We start from the raw sequence: 23,948 nt of genomic DNA, 5'->3' as shown, positions 1-23,948 counted from the left end.
CAGATAGTACTTCTTCAAAAAAACAAAATGATCTTTAAAACTTGTAAAATGTTGGGGTTTGAGCTAGAAGGCTTTACACAATGTTGKATACAACAGCACCAACTCTTTATTATCATCCACAATCACTACATGTATATAGTACCTGTTACTAAGAGGATGCTATGGAGATATCCATCCACTCTTTATCGTCTTCTACAGGGAGTCTGAAAGAATCCTTTTTCCYCCTTAGCTCCTCCTGTGGCTTCACCAGACTCTGTGGTTTAGAGAAAGGCAGGTTCCATAACACCTGCCTTTCTCTAAACTTCAGATTTTATTTATTCCTTTCAGATTTATTATAGTTTCTTTTTCTTTAAGATAAGTCATGTCACAGGAAACTGTAAAGTTCTTTGGTTTCCATTTGGAAATAAAACTATTTGAACAAATAAGAGTTGAACAGTCTAGATGATTCTACAAAATGAAAATTCCAGTTCCACCCAGATGAAGTTATGCAATTATTCTTCAAACTTACAGACAGGGAAACTAGCACTGTAATGTTTTGTGACAGCCACAGACACACAATGAATCATGACATGGACATGCTTGTCTACCTTTCCTGCCTACCCACTCCAACAGATCACTGGGATGGAGGAAGAAGATATACTTTAAATATATCTAATTGTAGATTCAGTAGCTCAAAGTTATCATTTAGCCTATTTATTATATCTCCCTACATAAGAATACTTAAAATATTTTGCACTTTTCCATTTGCCGTGCTTACAGTCTTTAAACTATGAAGTATGTATGTGCCATTTGTCTGTTTCCTGAAGGAATTGTAAATCACTTCATATTCTTAGACCATTTTCTATTTTTCCTTATAAGTAAAAGTAGTAAGTGTATTTTCCCCCTCTAATTCTAATCAATGTTTTTGTTTTCCTGAGCTTTCTAAAGTAAGCATTCTTTCTTCAAAATTGTTGCAGTCTTGACTCAGAACAAGTCCTTTTCCACAACTGACTATTCTAAGTATGATTCTTGCTAGAAATATTCTGCCTACCCAATGTCTAACAAGTATCCTGGATTATAGTTTCTGTCCTCAGATGGAATATCTTTTTTTTTTTTTTTCTTTTCCCATCCATTGCAAAGACCTAAAGTGGGCCTCAGCTTGCAAGCTTCCTGAAAAGAAACCTGTCTTTTATCTCAGGGTTGAACAACTGGAGCCTAAAGATGCCATAGACAAGAAATACCAGATATTTCTGAAAAATGAGGAGGCAACTCTTGGACACTGCTGCACTGTGAACAGCAGACTTAGGGGAAGCACCCTGTTAGTTATATCAGATTTACAAGGCAACCTAAGGCATACATTGAGTGCTATCAAAGGGAAGGAAATAGAAAGAGCACAAAGATTAGATTCAAAAGCACATAGATCCCCTGCACAGTTACTAGCAAGCTTATTGCTAGAGACCACCCTTAAGAAGCTGGAGATAAAAAGYAGAGGCTAAGTATTCCTTACTAAACACCTATGTCAAAGTAAAGGTTCTGAAGAAGGGAAAGAACTACAGACAGTGGGAAAATGGCATCTATAATCAAGAGCAAATGATGGCAAAGAGAAAAATACACCTTATAGACTTTCCCAGATCATTCATGACTAGCAAAGTGGYCGACAGTGATCTTTCCTTTTGCAGACTGGGCTTTGAGATGGCCTTTGTGCCAACGAAGAGGAAAAAGAACATCAAATCCATGATGCAAAGAGGCAACCAACAGCAGGCTAGATCCTTATCAGCTGACAGAGGTGAATCTTATATCTTTGTTGTTAACTATTAATTGTCCCAAGTCCTATGAGCAAGTTCTCAACTGATACCAATATCAATGGAATTGCACCTTATACTAGCCGAAGTGCTGGGCACTAACCTGCTGCATAACTGCAGGCATGATTTCTACCTTTTCAGTTAAACTCTGTGAAAATATGAGCCCATACCTTTGCTTCTAAAATACTGAAGGTAGAAATTATTGGTATTAGCTGGCAAATATCTGGTGAAATTAAAATATTAAATATGTATCTTTTAAGTGCTTTGTGGAAAACATGAAGAGAAATAAAAACTATCTATTAGCAAGCAGTTCCTCTGAAAGAAACCATAATTTCCAAACTCAACTATTCTTTGACAATGGTTTTTATTAGTGGAGAATTTGGCTGAAATGCTATGAATCTTTCAATGATAAATACTGCAATCAGCATTTTCTTATATAATCATTGTTGAGCTTACCTCAGTGCATTGGCAATAAAAATGTATTAATGTTTAAAATAAAAATCTTTTAATACAGAGGTTCTTTACATGAAAAAGTGAATAAAGGTAGCTCTGTGTTCTGAATTCACAGTGCTTTTTGTTTCTTTTGATAATAAATGACACAAAAGCAGTCTGCCTCTCCCTGCCAGTGTGTGATCCCTGTGCGCATGGACAGCAGAGCTGAGATTAGATAGGGGCTGCTTGTAGAGACATTGCTAACCCACAATTCCCAGTGAAATTACTGAGCTGAATTCAAAATTATCTCAAGCAATGTAATTTACTGGCTGCATCCAGTTGAAGACAATCTCAGTGGGGGCTCCATGAAAGAGAACTACACTATTTAATTTCAGGCAGCTAGTTTATGTGATAAATTAGAAGATTGTTCTCCACCCCCACACCTGGGCAATTACCCTTTGGACACAGGCAGGCTCCTTCAAAGGACTGTGTAGAAGAACTTAGTTCAGATGCTCTAATTCAGCCTCTGAAATACCCACTTCTTCTTGCTGATTAGGAAGGAAACCCAAGCCACTCTGCCTATCTTTTCCTAAATGCACAAGTCCTAACAAGTAGGTAATCCCACCCAACAAAGAAGTAAGAGGCCCTTTCCTGAAGCTTACGCAGCTAAGCAATGGGAATAACCACCTACACTCCTGTGTCTCCTTAGCGCTTCAATAAATAGGCAAAACACAAACAAATGAGGAGTAAAGGGACTCCTGCTGAAATAATACATGTCAAAAGATTCAATGAACATGAAAGCTTATCTTTAGTATTGGGAGATTCCATAATTGGACAGAAAAAGAAGATAAAAGGCTCCCTTTCTGTGGGTATAATCTTTTGTATAAAGATTAGAGAAGGAGAGACAGGTACATGTTCAGACTAAAGGAAGGCTACCTTACTAGCACTTCAATCACTGCTGGATATTTCATGTGTCCACGTCTCAAGATAAATGGTGCTGTTTAAAAAAGGTTAATTTCTTAGCAATCCACATTACATCCACATATGCATATATATATATAATATATATATATATATACACACACACACACACAATCCACATATACATATTATATATATATTTATACACGCACTGTACATACACACACACACACACACATATATATAAGCGGAAATTTAAGGTAGTTCCTGCCTCAAAGAGGAGCACACTTCACTGAGGACTGCACCTGTGTTCACAGGTGGAGTGCAAAGAAGACATAAAACAAGTGCTTGTAAAATATGAGAGATAACAATGTCCAATACCTTTGCCCCATTAAGGTCAATTAGAGTTTTGCCATTGAGTTAGTGCATTTCCTCATGTTATCACATGATTTAATGCAACAAATAACCATAAAAGAACAGTCCAAAGAGTAGATAAATTCCAGTCTTGTCACTAGCTTGCTTCCTGCTCCCTCCTTCCTTGCCACCACCCCATTCCAATGGGAACAGAACTAGGCCAAAGTACATTTTTTTTCTTCTACTCACAGGGTCTATTGTTCCCCAAAACTTTATGCACAGTCAAGTTCAAGRGAGACCTGAGACATAATTGCTCAGCTCCAGTAGAGTTAGGCCTTCCTATGTCATCTTTGATTTGTAGTTGCTTATTTCCACTCTAACTGATAATAAATTCTAGCTTGGTAAAGAGAAATTCAGTAGATGCTAATTTAGCCTCTAAAGGAAATTGGAGCTAAAGGAGGCATTTGCTATCCTTATAAGATATTGCTTCCTTTTTCCCTAATGCTCTAAGAGCATATGCATTCTAGTCATTTCAGAAGTCTGTAGCCAGTGGTTTGGGTTTCATTATCCCAAATGCTAGTTATACAAGTAGACCTGACCTGCTCTGATACCTCACAGTTCATACAAATCATCAGCCAAAAAGTCAAATCAGGAACTGAACTTTATGCAAAGACCAAGAAAATACATGATAAATCCAGCAATAGTTTTGCAGCTGATGACATCGCTACATCAGATACCATTTGTGAAACACTATGATTTGCTTGTTTGAAGTCTCTTATAGCAATCATTTTCAAAATAAAATGTCCTGTTACTGACCACTGTTTCAAGTAAATATCACAGAATCACAGAATGAGTGAGGTTGGAAGGCACCTCTGGAGATCATCTAGTCCAACCTCCCTGTTCAGTCAGGGTCACCTACAGCATGTTAGACAGGGTCGTATCCARGTGGATTTGAATAYCTCCAGAGAAGGAGATTCCACAATATATAAATATCTCCAAACATGATTCCAGTTTCAAATTGATAAATGTCTTTTATTTATTTGTTCTTAATACATTATAATGTCATTGATCTGTTCTGAGAATATTTGTACAATGCGAGGGTTAATCAGTTAGAAGTGGTTCACTTACTGTTCTTTTTTTCTAACAGTACCACACTGTATGATAGTCTACTTATATCAAGCGAGCCCTGCACAAGCTTTGCTACCCTAAAGTTAGTTAAAACAAATATATTATGAAGTGCAGCAGTCAACAACTTGGCCTGTATCATTGTCAGTGTGAGATGGTACTTGAGTCACTTCAGCTGATTTGGAGCATCTTTATGTTTTAAAATGCATTTGGGGGTTTCACTAGAGACTTCCTGTGCTGTACGAAGAACATTAGAGACCTAAAATATGGACAAAGCAGCATGGTGGGGGGTGGAAAGGTCACTGAGTCTTATTTTGCCTTGGGAAAGGRAGGTCCAGGGAGTTTTGTTATGTATTATACAGGGAAACTTCTTGACAGAGGAAAGTTTATAACCAATGTTTTCAGATTAGTTTGTTATTCCTAGAAAGTCAACAAGTTAAAGTTATTCACAATTGCTCTGTCATTCTCCTTCTGGGAATAACTCAGCAGGCCTTACAGGTTAGGCAGATCTTATTAACTTTGTACTGAAAAAAATCATTATCCACTGCATATTCATTAGCTTCTGAGCCCTGAGATAAGTAACAGAACCATTTCAGCTCCTGACATGATTGGTTATCAAACTAAAGTAGGGTGTTTTTCATCCTCATCCTTACAGTCATTGTCACCACAGTTAGTGTGTGCCATTCCACTTTCTGACTGCCTGTCATTGGGACTTCAGAGCTGTCACATCCTGCACTTGTTAGAAACCCTGTAGGCTTTATTAGATGAAAAAACATCTGTTTCAAGGTATAGTGTACGGCTAACACATTTTAGGAGGCTCTTCTTGCCCTCGCTGTCCCTACACCTAGACCTAGACCTTGCAGTCTGTCAGAGTCTCCCACAGCCCTTCCAAGCAATCCATCTGGATAGCTGGAATGATTTGTGCTCAGCTCATGGTAGAATTGAAACCAGTCTGGATGAGGGATCTGAGAAAGSCCTCTGAAGCAGAGGCCTGCCAAGTGAACACCTTTTAGCATATTCAAACTAGGGCTTATTGGAGAGTTCCCTTCTACTATGTATCTTATTACATTTCCTCTGTTCTTCTATTTAATATACCATGGCACCTGCCATTAGTTAAAATAAACAATAATTTCTGAGTTGCTGTAATACAGTGCCCCACACCAGTTTAACTGTTCTCTTACCTTAATGCATTTTTTTTCTCCAGCAGCTGTTTCACTAGATGTGCATTTTATGGAGACGATATCTGATTATCTGAAGTCTCTCAATTTCCAATTTTGCAGCTTGTTCTAGCACCTTTGAAGTGGAGCCTAAAGAAGCCAGGTCTAAAGAGAATACAACATGTGGTGAGGCATTCCCTGAAGAAAAACAGCCTGAAGAAGAGACACCGGAAGTACCACAGGGTCCAGGACCATATTTTTATATTGGKGGATCTAATGGAGCTGAGCTGTAAGTAGCTCCTCTCAGGAGACTCCTATGGACAGTAGTAAGACTTCATATGAAGTTATGCTATGTTACCCATTAGTGCTCAGCATCAAATCATTTTTCTTTGACTTGGTGTCTTTTTGGAGACACTTGAGTTCTGCAAAGAATTTAAAGATAATCTATCTGGGAAGTGCCCACTGGAAGGGGGCACTAGCTAACTGCTACATATATGTAGAGAAATGAAATACTGCAGTTTGTTTAATGAAAGTTTATCTGTTGGGGCTGTTCAGAAGCTACCTAAGCTACACCATGTAACAAATCTGCTAGCATCACCGCTAGAAATAGGAACCGCTGTTGTTGATCAGCACTCTGCTGTGCTGAATGCAAAAGAAGCAAAGAGGAGATTTCTGCCTGAGAAAAATGGCAGATCAGAAGATCTATCATCCATCACTCCTTTCTGAGTTCATTCCAGAATATCAATATCCTTCTCTAGGTGTTACCACCATCAAGTACCCCACAATCTCTTCTGTAAACATCATTTTCCTTGCTATGTTTTTATAACTTTGTCTACAAACAGCTTTTTCTATTGCTGCTTAGCATCTCTCCCTGAGCWCCTCAGCAGAGAAGCTCCTTACTAAGAATGGACTGTAATGCAAAACATTTCTATTCCATGGGTACCACTTGCATCCTAACTGAAATAACCCTGCTAAAATGGTACCAACCCTCATTAGAGAAGCTGAATCATATCCTTAGGATCCTCAGTTATCCCACTTCCCCCTGAAGTCCAGAACAGCAAGCCCACTAGCAGTCATTCTAATTAACTTGTTTCCCACTCTATCTCTCTACTTGATGCTCATGGTATGTTAAGTCAGCTTCCCAGGTTAAATTGTTAGGAGTTCAAGGATTCAGAGCTAAGTCTTCATTAATAGAAAGGAGACCATTTTGCTATTTTGTTTTCCATATGCAGTGTGAACATTTACTGCCAGAGAAGAGGCTGGCAGCGTATCTATGACAACAGAAGAGAGGATTATGCACTGAAATGGTGTGAGACCAAGTGCAGAGAGACTTATTACCACTTCAAAGAAGGTAGAGGTATCAATGGACCTTGAGTGGGAGAGGGTAATTAGGAAAAACTTGGGAATGCTGGACTTGTGACTCCTAGGCTAGACAAGTTCACCTGCAGGGCAGGCAAAACAGGCTACCTCAACTTCTTGGCAGATCTCAGAGGCGAGATCAGAGCTGGATTGTCACAGTGATTTAAAAAAGGATTTTAGAGTAGAGAACAGCTTTAGGAGAAAAGACACTCGTGTAATGAACTAACCATAGTGAAATGAACTATAGAGATTTAAACACAAAGYATCATAATCGGTTCTGAAATGCAGTCCTCTCTTTTTGGATTTGAGCACCTGGGCCGCAATAGGACTGAAACAGCACTGTAGCAGAGGAATGACATACAGCATACTCTGACACCTCTCGTGTACTAGTCTAGTCCTCATACACAGAGGGTGCAAAAGGGCAGACACCCCAACCCCCTCCTTCAGGCAAGCAGAGAAGAGGAACCTTTCCCTGTGGAGAGAAGTAAAGTAAGCTCAAGATGGGCCACCCCTTACATCCTGAGCCCAGCTACCTTTTTAGCTTGCGTGAATAGAGTCCCTAAAAGCCAAACTACTCCAGTATATTGGCAGCCATCTTCTTGAACTGCACTCTACCCATCATCTCATCAGTGTACCCAGACCTCAAAGGGCCCAGCCAGTTCTCATACCAGATGTGAGCCAGACCATGGGCCATTTCTTTTATTCACAGGACCTACCCGAGKCTTATGCGCCTGGTAAGCTTCAGCATCATATCACGCAGCTGTGGGCTTTCCTGTGACAGAGGGAGCAGGTTAACACTTCCCTGCCAGTCCACACACAACAAGTCCCCATCCCCTTCTGCCAGCTGTGATGGCAATGTGGTATCAAGGCTGTACCGTTACAGCAGTGCCCCTACAATATGGTAGTGTAAAAGGGCTGTTTTTCAATGCAGTTCTACAGCTGGAATGGTCTGAAGGTAGCATACAGGGCAGTGGCACCTTTGAAGAGGACAAGGAGTTTGCTGTTTCATGATGCCGTCAGGTGGGACTCTTCCCCTACAAAGCTGGACATAAACACATTTACAAGTACTTTCATTGCTCTGTGAGTGATCACTACTGCCTGAAAGCAAACTGGTGAAAGTCAACAGTGACAAGGCTAGCTTCATCCTCCAGATTCTACTGCCTGGAACAGTAAGGACAAGGATTTTACTGTTTGTTTTGTTTTGTTTTTCTCATACAGGTGAACAGCTTCTCTACCAGATTCCCAACAACAGAGTACTCACCACTAAGATAGGTCTTTTAAGCTGTCTGAGAGAACAAGAGCGGGTGATGAACAAGATCAGCTGGAGCTCTAATTCCAAGTAAGAACTCTAATTTCTTTGAACTTTGAGCAGAAACATATGCCAACAGGAAGAAAATGTGCATAAATAAAGGACCAGGTTTTTTTGGATGCATACCAGTGCAGCATACAAGCCATATGGGGTTTTCTTTATTTCTTATCTTCTAGGAAAAATACTTTTTTTCAAGAAGGATTTATACCAGAAAAAGAAATTCTTTGTGCATGCCTAAAAATGTAGGAATGCCTGGTCCCCAAATGTAGTCATAGTAATTCTCCTCTTTTGGGTATATCCTCCTGCTGCAAAGGTTAGTATCTCCTGTAGCATAGATAATGTAAATTTAAGAGAAGCTAATTGTCATTTCTGCCATCCAGTTAGTTTTCAGAAAACTGGGCATATGAAGAACATCTCAAGACTTATATAAATTCTTAAAAGCTTAAGAAATTAGGTGGTTCTTCATGAGCACCAGAAAAAACGCAACAAACATACAACTGTATAGAGGAAGGAAACAAGCCATTTCTCAAGTCTCTACTTGCAGCCATCCTTTCTGAAAGTAACAGGGGAATGAATGTGTTGGACAGGGTTTTCAGCTTGTGTTTGGTTTGCCCATAGGTTACTGAAGATGGAAGAATTCTTCCCAGAATCATTTCGTCTGGACTTAAAAGATGAAAGAAATGCCTTTTTTGAGCTTTGCAAAGGTGAATGTTATTGATCACGCTAGCAATCAATTTTAGCAGCTATATGATCCTCTGAAAAATTCATAGAAATATACGTAGTAACAATCATTGGTGTGTTTGCTGCCTAGGTACTGCCTAAATGTGTGCATGTATACTTACACACACTTATACATAAAAAATACATATATGCACACTAACTTTCAAATGAACAGTTTTCAGAGTCCACTAATTGGCTCACCAATGTTTCATGCCATATATATGACTGCAATAGACTCATTCTTTTTACAGAAGAACAGATTTGGATCTGCAAACCAACTTGCTCTAACCAAGGTCGAGGAATTTTCCTGCTTAAAAATCGAGCTGCTATCATCACCCTTCTAGCCAAGCTCCACACTGAGGAAGACCAAATGAATAAGAAGGTGTCMTGCAAGGTTCCTCAGGCAAGAATAGTGCAAAGGTAGGGACTGAAGCCTAAGAATTTATGTACAATTAGTGTGCTTGGTTAAGCCATACTGGCCTCAGTGAGTTGAATCTTTCCATAAGTATTCGATGTGGTTACAACACATCTCAATAGCCTATGAGAAGTTTTCATCTTGTGGGAGAGAGCCTATTTCTCTGGTTAGTCTGTCTTACATCCACGCTTCTGTTATTTCAAGATAGATTATCAGAAAGATCTSAGATCATCTTTGCCTGGAAATTTTAGAATGAATTCAAAAGGCCAAATGTTATAGTTCTGTGCATGACAACAGCCTTATGCAAAGCCATTTTAATTAGGTATTATCCCAGCTTCTCATACAATGCTAGCATTTTACAAATGAACAGCTGCAGCATCTATTCCATGCAATCAAATTATGCCTCCCAAATATATGCTTTAGTCTGCCCCATTGCCATGAAAGATAAGACTTCAGACAATAAACCACTATTGTGGGAGTTACTGGTAACAGCCACTAAAATACTGGGTTTTGTTTTTTATGCCTTGAGGATGTTRCAGCTTTAAACTTTCAGGGTAAATACGAGAGCTTGTCTGGTGACCAGATATTACTTTCCTCCTTACATATCTGTCAGGACATTTGTGTCAAAACCACACAGGTTCTTTTTGTATAACTTATTTCCTCTCAGCCATGCTAGATTGTTTTGTGCAGCATCAGTGTAACAGCAAGAGGAAGGAAAAATGAGGCAGCAGAATTCATGAGAACAGTTTCAGCTCCTGAAACTCCTCATCTCCCACTTGAGGGAGATGTTATAAATAAATCACTTCAGTGCTTTGAGGTGAATGGATAAAACTTTCAAACAGAAATGCAAAAAATAGTTTTCATTATTTATTGTAGAAGCTGCAGTTCCCAGATGCTTTTGATTCTGTCTTTGTTATGCACAGCAATTTTTTGGCTAGCCCTATAAGGGCACTCTGAACTTCACGGTGCCCACGCAACAGAGCATGACATCATCAAGCATTTTCATGGCGTGCCAACAATCAAAATGTGACATGCTGTAACACTGGTGTGACAAAAGCACATCGTGACACATAGCGACCATATCATATCCTAGCATAACAGTAATACTTATTCTCTTCATTGGCCTTGTGCCATCCCCCCATATTTTTCTACCATGACTTAGCATATTTATACTACATGAGAACACACTACACAGCAGCCTTTCCAAGAGTCTCCCTAGCCAAAGCAAGAAATATTCTCTGCTTCCTTTCATCCAAACATTTCTTTTCATAACATGGGCAAGGCTGATTGAAATATGTAAAAGAGCTTTTTAAAATAGCAAATTGGAATGATGACCTGCAAGGACATCTACAATAAGCTGGATTGTGTTCATGCAGCAGCCMGTATATGGAGCAAAAAAGAAACTACCTGACAAAATCAGACCAGCAACCAAGTTAGACAAGTATGTGGTCTTTGACACTGATCACTGGTAGCACCAAGTGAAGAAGCTGYTGGAGCTTATCTTAGATCTCATCTTGATTTGTAATAGTGAGAAACTGGCTGAATAATGAGGTTCCATACTCCTTTGAAAACTGTTGTTATCACTGATTGTATTAACAGTACATCCTTGTTATTTATATAAGCATCCAGCAACCTTTGAAGATAAAGGGAAATAATTCCCAGGCGATGTAACTGTGGCAATAAAAGCAATGTTGCTCTAAGAAGGGCTCTTTGTGTTCAAATATAAACTTTTTATATTCTCCAGCAAATATTAGTAAATCCTTAATTATCTCCCACTCCAGAGACTAAGCACGACTTCTATCTCACTTGAAAGAATCTGTTCTTGGCATTTATATTACCTCCTACYAGCGCCCTCTGCTGCCACTCACCTAAAAAAAAAWTTTTTTTTGTTGAAAAATAAGGACAAATAGATTTGTTCTGTGGTGTACAGGTTATGCAGTTTTGTGCAAGCTTTGAACTGCCATGTATTATGGCTGCTTGTATTATGGCTGCCTGAATGCACAATCCTGTCTAACATGCTCTAGTTGACCCTGCTTGAGCAGGGAGGTTGGACTAGATGATCTCCAGAGGTCCCTTCCAACCTTACCCATTCTATGATTCTGTTGATGCCATGTCTTGCACTATTGTTCTGATAGATATATTCACCCGCCTCTGCTCCTAGAAGGCAAGAAGTTTGATGTCCGATCCTACCTCCTCATTGCCTGCACAGCACCATACGTGTTATTTTTTGCCCAAGGCTATGTCAGGTTGACCTGTACCAAATATGATGCCACTTCAGATGATCTGACTGCTCATCTGACCAATCAGGTAAACTTGAAACAAAGCTTTTTAGCTAATCTGAGAGATCTGTGATTACACATCCCAGACATTGACTAGTTAAGTCTATACGGACCTGTTTCTGCTCATGGGCTGATAAACAGTTAAGCTAGCAAAGTCTCTCTCAGGTGTAACTCTAAGTGCACTTAGTTCAGAAGGTAGGGGGTTTACAGAGATGAGAAGCAAAAAAGACTTTTAAAAACCTTCATGCATGTAAAGTCCACACACCTGTGAAATAGATATGCACTAGTCAGTCATGGCAGCAAGGTTGAATAGAAAGAATATTGGATAGGGTTGAGTCCTCTGCCATAAACCAGTTCTGTGCTTATGCTGATACAATTATTTCTCTAGACCTCTCTTTCTTGCCATTATCCTCTCATATATCTGTAGACCATAAACTTCTTAAGACAAGAAGCMTTTGATTGTGGCTACCCAGCAAATCATCCTTAAATCTCCATCTTTGCTTGCCTTACTTCTCAAGAGAGACTTATGCACCCATATTCTGGCTTATATCCCCTTCCTTCTTTTGTCAAATTTGTCTCCACAAAATAGAAGCCCTCCTCATTTAAATCTGCCTGAGTTTTTTGTTTCATATGAGGCCCTTCTGTTGTTAGAACTGACAAAAGGGATCAGAAGGAAGGGAGGCCCTGACAAAAAGGATCAGAAGGAAGAAAGTAGTTTTGTTTGAAAGCCATTTTCTCCTCCCAGTATACTACTGYGTTCCAAAAACTAGCAAAACACCTATTAGAGAGACATATCAGGCAAACCCACTTCAGTTCTTGTTGGGGTTTTATGGTTCCTATAGAAGTGCAGTTCAGGACAGCAGATTATAGCTGCTTCCTGTAATATATGCTATTATCAGTAAGCTACTTATTTTCCTGGAATAGTTTGTTTGCTCAGCTAGAGGGCCATCCACAGGGGAATTCAGGTGCTCAGGTAGGATCCCATGGCACAACTGATATTAAACAAGGGACAGATGTTTATTAGGAGAACATAAATTATCTAGGATCCTGCTGCAAGGAGGAAAACATGATTTACTTTTACCTGAGCAAGTGGTAATACAACAGACTTTTTCAAATTACAGTTGATTCTGCCCTCATTCCTTTCCTGCCCTTCCCTCCTGCTGAAAGTCATCCATTTTCCTCCTGTATATCCAAAAGACAAGAGGCCTTAGAGACAGCATTGCTAATCAGAAGTTTTCAATCTCAAAGYGACTGTGCCACAGATATAGCTGCAGTCTAGCCAAGTTGTTTCACATGGAAAGAGGACTTGCCTCTGATTGAATGGTGTAAACATCCCATTATCAATAAGCTCCAGCTAACTCAGGGTTTAATCAGACAGTGGAAGAAAGAAGCCTGCACCCTGGTTTCCTCTGGGGATACATGCATGTATTTCTCTCAGACATACATTTCTCTACTCCTCCCTACTAGTCAGGCAGATACTCTAATGGGATTTATTAACATCATTAGCCTGTGACTTGAAAGCACCTCTCCCTGTCTGCCAGGCTCTGGTTCAGAGATGCTGTACATACATACACACACACAGAGGGAGACAGAGAGAAGCAGCTGTTTTAACAGAGACCCTGGGTAACTGTCTCCAYGGTATGCACAGGCTCATTTCTGCCTGTGGTAGACACAACGTTATACAATGACTCCAAGGGCATGGCAGTCAGCACATTAGCTCAAGCTTAGCTCTGCTGCTATGGGCACTATTCTTTCCACCTTTGCAGTTTGGTCCTGCAAGCCTTCCCAGCTCCAGATGCCTGGATCAACTCAAGATAGCTGGATGTCTGCTGTGCAAGCTGGTTCCTAGTTACTCTCCACTGCTGGAAATCTAATCCTCCCTTTGCTCTGCTTCCTTGTTTCTCAGTATGTGCAGAAGAAGAATCCCCTGTACAGCCAGTTGAAAGAGGAGACAGTTTGGCGGATGGAGCACTTCAACAGCTATGTTAATGAGAAGTTCAGAAAAGCCAATGGCCTCCCCAAGGACTGGGTTCTTACTGTGTTTACTGTGAGTACATGTGAGTGTATAGTATGCCAGTTTGCCTAATTAGAGGGACTGGAATACAGAGCAACCCTTCAATCCACTGGAGCTCCCCAGGAAACATACTTGTTGAGGGAAAAGGTATTGATGGTCCCATAGTAACCATTTACCTGCAGACGATCAAAACAGAAGTCAAGATACAAAGAGTTTAATTTTAGYGGTTAAAAAAACCCTCAAATTTTCAGCACAGGTTAGGTGAGCTGCTTTGATGGTGTTTTTTTGTTCTGATTTTCTATTATGCTCATTTCAGTAAGCACTTTATGGGGAGAGCTGCTGAGAGAGCGTGAGTATAAATACTGTCTAGAAAAATGCTAGTATGTTACCATGTTCSTGGCCCAAAGCTATGGTCCTTTAGGGAAAAGTAAGGCATGCATTAGAGAGACAATCTGATGGGTCTCAGCCATAAAAGGGACTACACTTTGACTGGTCTGCTCTTGTCTGGCTTGGTCTCTCTCTTCATTTTCTCTCTAATTTTGCAAGATGAAAGTGAAGTCAGGGCCTGAKATTTCTTTTTGTCATGGAGGAGAGATGAAAATACCTGATTTCTTACCATCATCCTATCTCGGAAACAGTGAAGAAATTATCTGAGTCCCTGAAACTCTTCCACTCATCACTCTGAGTATAATGATGCATTAGTTCTCTGTGTGACTTGCTGTGGTGAAATGAAAGGGGCAGAGGACATAGCTTTCTGAGATTTATTTTGGTAATGTTGTAATTTAAAGCCAAACCCGAAGAAAATTAACTGTAATTTGTTAAAACAGTTTGAGGTTTAGAAAAATAACTCAAAAGCAAATCTAGTTGAGTTCGCTAAAAGTTTCTCAAGGGATCAGAAACTTTTCAGCCAACTTCATGTCATGACTTTAGGCAGAAATTCCCAAGCATGCATTGCAACTCCAAATTCAGTGAAACCCAGTTATCACCCAATACATGTTGCTGAAACTCACCAGACTTCTTTAAATCACTCTTTCCAGGGCAGCTGTGAGGGATCATGAGTCATCACCATCAGAAATTGGTGTGTTCAGCTTATCTCTAGGTGCTACCTGTAGGAGTAAATGTAAGAGTATTGCTAAGAACTCTGCATAGGACTAATTCTGAGAAAGGAAGAAGGGTTGAGATTTCTCCATGCACCACCACAATGGTCTGGAGAGCTGGAGCTCAAGATAGGGTTCCAAACAACTCAAAATGGGCAGACGTGTGGTCTGCAAAAAGCAACATCCTTCTAAGCCTAGAGAAAGCCTCTGCTGGAGGCAGGGGATCCAAAGAGGCCCTAAACCAAGAGGAGATCTATAACTTGTAGCAGCTCCCATGCCCTTAACATTTGAACTGATCAGCTGCCACTGTTCTCTGTCTCTCAGAAAAGGATGCAGCAGATCATGATGCAGTGCTTCCTGGCAGCCAAACTCAAACTGGAGCGCAAACTGGGCTATTTCGATCTCATCGGCTGTGACTTTTTAATTGATGAAAACTTTAAGGTAATGAATACAATATTGTTAGATTAGGTATAATATTAGCTGGATATCTAATAACAGCAATGTAGCATGGCTGACAAGTTCTGGTGCGAAGAACTAAAAAGAGCCTTCATTCAGTCAACTGTGAAGTGCAGGCTGCTTTTTTTCTCCAGCTCCACTATTCAGCATCAAGACATAGCATCCATACAGCCTGTCCATTCACTGCGCAGAGCAATCTTGGCATTAACAGCTCATGATGGGAAGAAAAGCCTTTACTGCAGCTGAAACTGTGCTGCGTAGAATTTTCACAGGAAAGCAGAGTTCATAGCAAAAAGGACTGAAATTTTAATGCCCACTCAATTTTCTCCCTCTCCAAAAACTAAATATACCTGATGATCAGTTGGCATAAATCACTGTGTAATGCCTGTAATGTTACATGAAGTATACTGATTTACACAAGATGAGTATCCATCAGTGCAGCAACAAAGAACTCACCCTATCATCATAATGAAGTATCGGTCATTATTGATTCAGATGTCAGCATCAAAATCTGCATTCATTGTAGATTTACTGTTTAACACTAGGCAAGCCTCATTAAGTTCATAACATGCACTAGAATCACAGCTCATACTCAAAGAGTGAATGAAAAACAGACAAGGAAAGCCAGAAGAAAGGGAAAACAATCAATACTCCGATTGCACTGCTTTCAGTACAACACAGTTCTTCAAAACCACCTGGCCTAAACACAACAGAAAGCCATCTGGCTGATTCTGCTGTTGCTAAAGCAGAAAGGAATTCAAACATATTCCAGCAAAGGRCAGTGGGAACAGCAAACCTTATGAAAGAATGGAAATAATGTATGCAGCACAGGGTAAGGCACCCAAACAATAGTCTCCTTTGTATAGGAAGTCAATGGTAAGGGAGAGTAAATGGCAAAGACATAGAAACTGGCGCTTCTCAAATTTCAGCAGCAATTGTATTTTGCAATGTTGGCATGCAAAGCTTGGACTGTGTAAATCTTAAGTATAATAGGAGATCCAATATCGCTCTATTGCGGCAGTCCCTACTTGACTAGTTAAAAACTTTAGCTTAGCTTCAGTGAAAACATGGCATTTAGAGACTATTACATCCCCATGTGTGTTATATATGCAGAGATAAAACATGTTTCTTTACAAGTATTATTTGTAAGAATGAGGAGGATTTCTGGACTGAGAAACTAGAAGATTAGAAACTATAAACATAGTTGTAATGGAGTCAGCTGGAACCTCTGAGAGTGAAGTGTGAATTTCAGCATTTATTTAGCATAGATTTGTCTTTATTCTCTTGCCCTTCTTTCTTGGGAAGCAATAAACCTTTTTTGAGACTACACAAGTTAGAGGTAATATACCAAGGAGGATGCAGGACTGAAAACTTCAAAACTTCAAACAGTTAACACTGCTCTGTGCAGCAGACTCCCAGTCCGCTGTGGGCTGATATTACAACTCCTGATTTGGCATCCTGTCTTTTCCATCTATAATACACAATGGTCTTAGTCTCCCTTTCATCCTGTTTGACAACACACACAGAATCTACTTAATATTGATTTAACATGGTCTTGCATTCAGTCCTATAGCTCATGGACTCCATCTTCCCTCTTTWTCTGAGATATAATGTCCCCAGTATCACTTCCCAATAATTCTTGAAAGCTCTGTAGCATCCTGATTTAGCCTTTGGAAGGTATTTTTCTGCCTCAGAGTTCTCAGGCACACATTCTATGAAAGCAGGGCCTGTTGTTTTCTGTGGAGCTTTGTGTGTTCATATAGGTTGAGAAAAGAAGGAAATACTTTTAAGAGAGGAAGAGGTAAAAGTGAGGGATATAGTTTTATTATTGTTGGAGTAGAGGGTGGTTTTTGTTTTTTATTTTAGAACTTCCTTGTGGCTCATTATAAATGTCAGTACACAGCTTCAGATAGTGTCATTTAAATGCTCAGAGAACTTGTTTCCAGAAACATTGCATCAGCTATGCAAGAGTTTCTTTCCAGAAGAATCCTGGTAAAATAGATGTGYGTGTTTTTAATCAGCCTAAAGGGATTCAACAATCCAGCCATTAGAGAACAGACTGCAACACAGTTAAGCCATTGGTCAATTTGTGGTAAATGTATGTAAGTGAAGGCGACGCTCAAATCCCTAGTTAAGGCAGTGCCAGTTCCCTTGGTTTGAATGACATGGCTACTCATTCACCCCAAGAGTCTGAGGTCCTAAGGGGATCCTGCAGGACTAGATGKGCCCACTCCTGATTACAGAACGCCTGATACAGATGGCTGATTACAAAAATCTGATAAAAGCCTGTTAAGACTGAGGAAAAAAAGGCCCCACTGACTGAGCCTGCAGTCTCCACTATTGCTAAGTGGGCCCCTTGTAGGGAGACTGCTATAGGGGTTTCAACATCTGTCATCTTCAACATCTTTCAACTCCTCTGTCATTTGGTTTATGACCGCACATGCAGTTTCAGCCACATCCAGGACACAGAACAAGCTATTTCTCTTACTACTTCCAACTGGCATGTCAGTGCTGCTTAAAGCTCCAGGCACAAGCCAGACTTCCAGGACACCTGCTGCTACGCAAACAAAGAACAAGACAGCCCTGCTGTGGAGAGCTTTGGACTTTTAAAGAGGTTGGTTCTAAATCAGCTTAAGTACTGGTTCTGATTTAGCTAGACATATACAAAATAAGGCTCCACCAATCTTTCCTCTTCAAAACGGCAAAGCGTGAAAGTATTTGTGGTTACTGCAAAGGCCACTATCTCTTCATTAATTATACTAATTCTTATAAACTTTTACTCTAAATGTTACCACAGCAAGTTGTTTTCTGTATGCCCATATGTGGGTGTAGCTTATAAACAGATGCAATCACACTCTGTCAAGTTTTGTGCACTAAGTATGGAGTTCATTTATCTAGGACTGCATCCCATACGTCCTCAAGGATTATCTCCACATAGCTCTATAGTCTTGGCCAGATCTGCCAATTGGCTGCTCACAGAACAAGGGCTATGAAGGGAAGAAAAAGGTTATGGGCTGGATGTGCTTTGTAGTATTTGTTTTTTTGTTTTTGTTTTTTTTTCTTTTTCTTTTTTTCCCCTCCCARTAAACACAAAGGCAAAACAAAAGAAGGATTCCAGAACAAGCGGAGAGTAATGCCTTAAGCTTAGGGATGACTACCACCACTTGCAGGTTTGGTGTGGGAGATGGTAATCAGTAAAGCTCCTGGAAACTATGAAATATGGTGGGGCAGTGTGAGTTGCATATACCATGGGAAAGCAATTCATGGTTGCTAGACTACCTATAGACTGTTTGGTACATCCTGAGATGGGTAAGCCCATTAGAATTGAGCAGAAAGAATGATAGAAGAGAATGCTTCTAAGTCTGAAAGGTTCAGCTGAAAAAAAACAAAACCCAAACACTTGCAGTTGGTATTTTCCTTCTTTTCTGCAGTTTGCATATTAAATAATTGGCACTTAAATCTGTTTATATCTTCAAGACACTTAACCAACCTCAGCTAATTAATTGTCAGACACTCTTCCTATCCAGTTAAACAGGATTAATCTTCATTGAGGCATAATGCATCTAAGAGGAAGAAGTCAAACAAGTAAAGCAGCAAATTGGCACCCTTTTCAGCACCAAAACATGATGCAGAATTTCAAGAGTGAAGYGCACAGAGCCTATTGAGAATTTGCCCCTTATATAATTGGGAGTTCAGCAAGGATAAGAAACAGCTTTTCAAAAGTGTTTTAGGTACAGAAAGAAGCAGTAAAATGCCTATGAAGATATTCAGAAGTATGCTTTAATTCTCACTGAGTTCACTGGAAGTCAGGCGCTTGACCTGCTTATAAAAATCCTTCCATGTTCCTTACCACCTTCTGTTGTTAATTAATATCTATGAAAGTTGTTCTGTAAGTGAACTGTCTAGAGCCAAAGAAAATCACAGTCAGGAGTGAAAATTGAAATTAAGAAGCTTAAATTCCAGTCTCATGCTACTTAGAGCATATTTTTCTCCATGAACTAAAATGAGACATAACTGGCAATGAGATTGCATATTGCAGCTTTCAGAGTTCAAAGCATCACAGAAGACTTCAACTATAATGTAACTGGATAAATAACTAAGGACTGGGTCAGCTATCGCTGGTATTGTTATAGACTATTTTACTGATATTATTGGAAGGACACCTATCAAAACCTGGTGTGAAAAGGTGTGTATTGCTAATACATACGTTGAACACATCTCTGATTACAGCCTCAGCAAGACATTCTCATTCCGTCTTCACTATCGAGACGCTTGGAGTCTSTGGAAGCCTGAACCAATGCCCTTTCCTGCCTGAGACCCCAGTGGGATGTTTAGATTGAACCTGGCCAGCACCAGCACAAAGACCTATACATTTAAATGAATTTGATCTCTTTTGATAACAGAGTAACAGAATCAAACTGTGCCCCAATCATGTATTTCGTATTCACCAAAAAGTCTTAACCTCTGTCCATATCAGCATGGCAAGGACCCCTAAGAGAGGTCCTACGGTGTCTATCAACATGTGACAGAGCCAAGTCAGATTATTTCATACTGAACTGCAGTAGCACAGATGACTGTATAACAAGGGGACTAGAATACTAACTGAAGGAGCTGAAAATACAAAGCAGAACAAATGCTAATTCTGCAGCCAGCATTATACAAAGAAGAAATGAAACCTCAAATCCTGGTGTGAGGCTGTTAGTAGCTGCAATCTGGCACGCTGTGCAAGAACCTACAGAAAAATCTTACAATTCAAGGTTGTTAAGCCTATCTGTGATGTCTTGACAGAGCAAGTTTAGGATGTGATAGAATATGCAATTGCACAAGCAGGCTGCAGGAAGCAATAACCTCTTCACTCAGCTGAAAAGCATCTAAAGCAGCACCTCTGACCACAACCAAAGGGCACTCAGTATTGTTGTCGTCACYTGAAAAGCCAAAGACAGTCCATAGTTAGGAAGTCAGAGGGACCCGTTCTAGGAATTTTTTTTCTTTGTCATATGTTTGCCAGAAAATTTTGAGCGGGGCATCTGCAAGCCAGATGCAGTGAAAAGCTCAGGTGTTCAACTTCTACATAAATTTCCTGTGAAAGTTAAGGACATTCACACCTTGATGCATGTAGGCCTTATTCTTCCTGAAATAGAACAAATAGCATTTCTTTACCTCCCATGGTTGCTGTCAGGATAAAAACATTTAAAGACTATGAAATGGTCAGATACAACAATAACGGGGAATGTAGAAAATAGACAGCATAATAGATGTGAACACAGAAAGCTTTGCTCCTCCTGTTTGTCAGTTTTGTTTTCTCCTTCTAAACAAATAAAAAAACGAATCAAACCAGTTATGAAGAGTTTGTCTGTCAGCACAAATTCTTATGAACTCGTAATAGGAAAAAGGACATTCAGGTAGAAAAACAATAAATGTTTGCCAAGGAATAGAAATGTACCTTAGGTGCCCTCTGTTGGCACCTGCAAAGCAGTTCTTTTGAGCAGTTATCCCTTTTCTCTTCTTGGCGGGGGGTGGGGCACGACACTAAAATGAAGAAAACAACAACAACAACATTTCACCATCCTGGCTTATCGGTATTTTCATTTGTTTCAATAAATTAAGTATTTCAAGAAAGTGGAAGTTATTGGTGTATTTTACTCCCCCCAAAACGAAGGCTATACTGCCAAAATCTACCTAATGCCTAGACTTCTTTTCACAGGAACTTACAGGCAACATATTGCTGCTGGGAGTTGGGGGGGGGGGGGGGAAGGGGGGAATCATTTTTCTTAAATAGCAATTGACCAGAAGTAAAAGTCTCTTGGGACTGTTATACAATTAAGTAACCTTCCTGACATGAAGGCTGAATGATTCCTACATGGTTTATATACAAATTGTAGCACCATATGGTGGAGGCAGAAAGTGAATAGATGAATTTCTCTCACTGCAAGGAGCAGAAATAATAGAATTGTATGCAAGTCAGTTGTTTGATTTCACACAGATTTATAGCTGCACTATCATATTGTGTAACATATAAGTTTGTACCATGGCATTTCAAAGGGAAAAAGAAATTAAATTAGTCTAGATATGCAGAATTAGCATCCTATATGTCTTTTTACCTGTCACTAAAACTTATCCAGGAAATCAAGGCCAAAGGTTCATTGAAAACTCAATGCTTTGTTTGCTTAGTTTTGATCCCAGGTCCACTTCAAATCAAAATACAATTCCTAGATTCCTTATAACTTTCTTTCATGTTATTCAAAAAAAACTCAACTAGAAACTGTTGAGGAAATTGCTATATTAAAGGAGACAATGCCTTTACACATCCATTATAGCAGGAGAGAATCTGTAGAGTATCAGCTAGATTTACAAAATTTTATGTAGTGTTCTCAACTTAGTTCAGTAGAGGTGGTGTTAACCACTGCAAATAGATCTCTTGATTTAACAAATCTTTATGAACTTCACAAAACCTCAGAAGAGTTTTTTGTTATTTCTAGAGGGTAGGTGTTTGTTTTAATTACTATTATTATTGAAATGAAGTGTCGAAGATTTTGCATAATTCATCCAGTTCTTAGGAAAAGTCTGCCCTGCCTGCACACTACATTATGGGATTTTTGTGTTGGGCTTTTTTTAGTACTCCTACCTCTGAAGRTATTCACTAAGTCTGTAAAAAGGCATTGCTGTGACTCTGAAGAGATGAAACCTGATTTATAAGTTTCTGACTGGCACTCGTCTTTCCTAGGTATGGCTTCTGGAGATGAATGCAAATCCAGCGTTGCATACCAACTGCAAAGTCTTGAGAGACATCATTCCTACTATAGTCTGTGAGAGTCTTGGTAAGTGAACAAGTCACAGGGTGGCCTGCACCAGATAATCATGTTACTCCATCACTTGCCAGAGGAAAGATTCTTGTTGATAACATGTTGTTGCTCCAAAATAGTCTTAGAATAAAGATAAATCAGCAGTGAGATGCAAGTGATTTAGAAGGTACTGAAAATCCTATCCTCATACAGACCTGGAAGAGTTATGGTCTTTATAGCCATGTTCCCATTAGAGAAAAATAAGTGGTCACATCTTTTTTATTACAATTAAAGATTTTTTTTCTGATATACTTCAGTGAAAAGGACAAGGTCTTCATATATGACCCTATAAAATGCACCTGCACATTTTTCTCTTGCCTGTAATTTTGAACTTGCAGAAATTTAGATAGGTTTGTAGTGTGTGTCTTTATACAGCTGTGGCAGYGCTTAGACACCAGCGTACCAAAAGAATACTCTCACACACAGCTAGCAGCTGGTACCTAAACTGCACACAGACTGAAAAAGTTCTTATGCAGTCTGATATTTGTTAACTAGGCCTGGTTCTGCCTGGAAGCATGCATTAGATGGTCTGTCAAAATCTCTTCTACCCTTGATTTTCTATGATTCCACTGTATGTGTAAGAAAGAGAAATAAAGGGAGTGCCTACATCTGCATGAAAGGTATTAGCAATAGCTAATGCAATAGCCATGCTTACTCATATAGGTACAGTTACTTTCATGTGCATCCATAGGTTTATTTTGGAGGTGTTATTCTGTATTACATTGTTAATAGTTTTACAATATTTTTCCTAGTTGAGATTCCTTAAAATGTTCCCCATGGAGCTGAAGTAGGTGAAGTGAATGCAGGCAAAGTGGTAATAAAGTTGCCCTTTAAAAAAAGTCTYAATAGTAGCAGTCCACAGATGCTACAGATCACAGGTCAGAAACTACTTCCCCTAACCCCTTCCTGTCCCATGCACGCAACTGCCTTGTGCACACACATAAGACCTTGAGTGTATTTTAGTGTCAGTGAGTCTACGCTGTCTCATAACTGCATCTTCTTTTTCAGATTTGGTTCTTGAGATTTTCAACAAGTGCCTCAAGGGCCAGAATGTTTTACCTTTAGAGACACTCTGCCATTTTGTGCTTCTCTATAAGGAAGATGCTGCATCCCTTGGTCAGAAACCCTCAAATCTCAGAACTCGCCCACACACTGGCAGATACCTGAAGGCATACACAGACAGCCTAAGCCACTTTGGTCAGAGCCCTGCCAAAGCATTGGAGAACTCTTCCAAGAAGCTCAGGTGTTCTGGAGAAAAGGTTGGCTTCCTGCCTAACAGGTTTTGTCAGCAAACTGTCCTAACTATCCCATATGTACAAGCCGTCAATCATGAGGGAAAGCCCTCTGAGCCATTACAAAGAGGGAGGGCTTTCACAAGTCCAGAAGAYACAAAAAGAAAATAAAGCTAAGGTTGTATGCGCTGTGTGTCCTGATAATTTTCACCTGATATAAACAAACAAGTAACAAACTCAAATGGAAAACTGGTTACTAGTTACTAGAGGAAAACAATATTTTAACATGCCAGACAGAAATTATAGGGAAGCTACAGAACATTAGGTATCTGTTACTATGTTAAAACCCATCCCTTTTAAGAGCAGCTTTGATGCCACAGATGCAACCCAAAAATTGACCACACTTAAAAAAAAAAAAAAAGAAAAAAGAAAAAGAAAGAAAGAAAAGTCCTTAC

General features: G+C 39.7%; 1 protein-coding gene across 1 annotated transcript; it reads left to right on the top strand.

Annotated features, from left to right (window-relative positions):
• Nucleotides 1-1,665: 1,665 nt before the first annotated feature.
• TTLL10 (tubulin tyrosine ligase like 10) lies at nt 1,666-23,664 on the top strand. Its single transcript, XM_085298959.1, has 11 exons — nt 1,666-1,765; nt 5,894-6,059; nt 7,003-7,121; nt 8,348-8,468; nt 9,057-9,142; nt 9,410-9,578; nt 11,709-11,880; nt 13,759-13,899; nt 15,288-15,404; nt 22,144-22,237; nt 23,270-23,664. Exons 1-11 carry the CDS (start codon nt 1,672-1,674, stop codon nt 23,662-23,664), a joined length of 1,674 nt encoding a protein of 557 aa, XP_085155085.1. The 5' UTR covers nt 1,666-1,671.
• The last annotated feature ends 284 nt before the right edge of the window (nt 23,665-23,948 follow it).

This window comes from Rhea americana, unplaced genomic scaffold (genome assembly GCF_003343005.1).
Source record: "Rhea americana isolate MKP2758 unplaced genomic scaffold, rheAme1 scaffold_143, whole genome shotgun sequence".
In the NCBI taxonomy this organism is placed as follows: Eukaryota; Metazoa; Chordata; class Aves; order Rheiformes; family Rheidae; genus Rhea; species Rhea americana.
The sequence above is the reverse complement of the archived record's forward strand: the minus strand, read 5'-3'. Positions and strand labels throughout refer to the sequence as shown.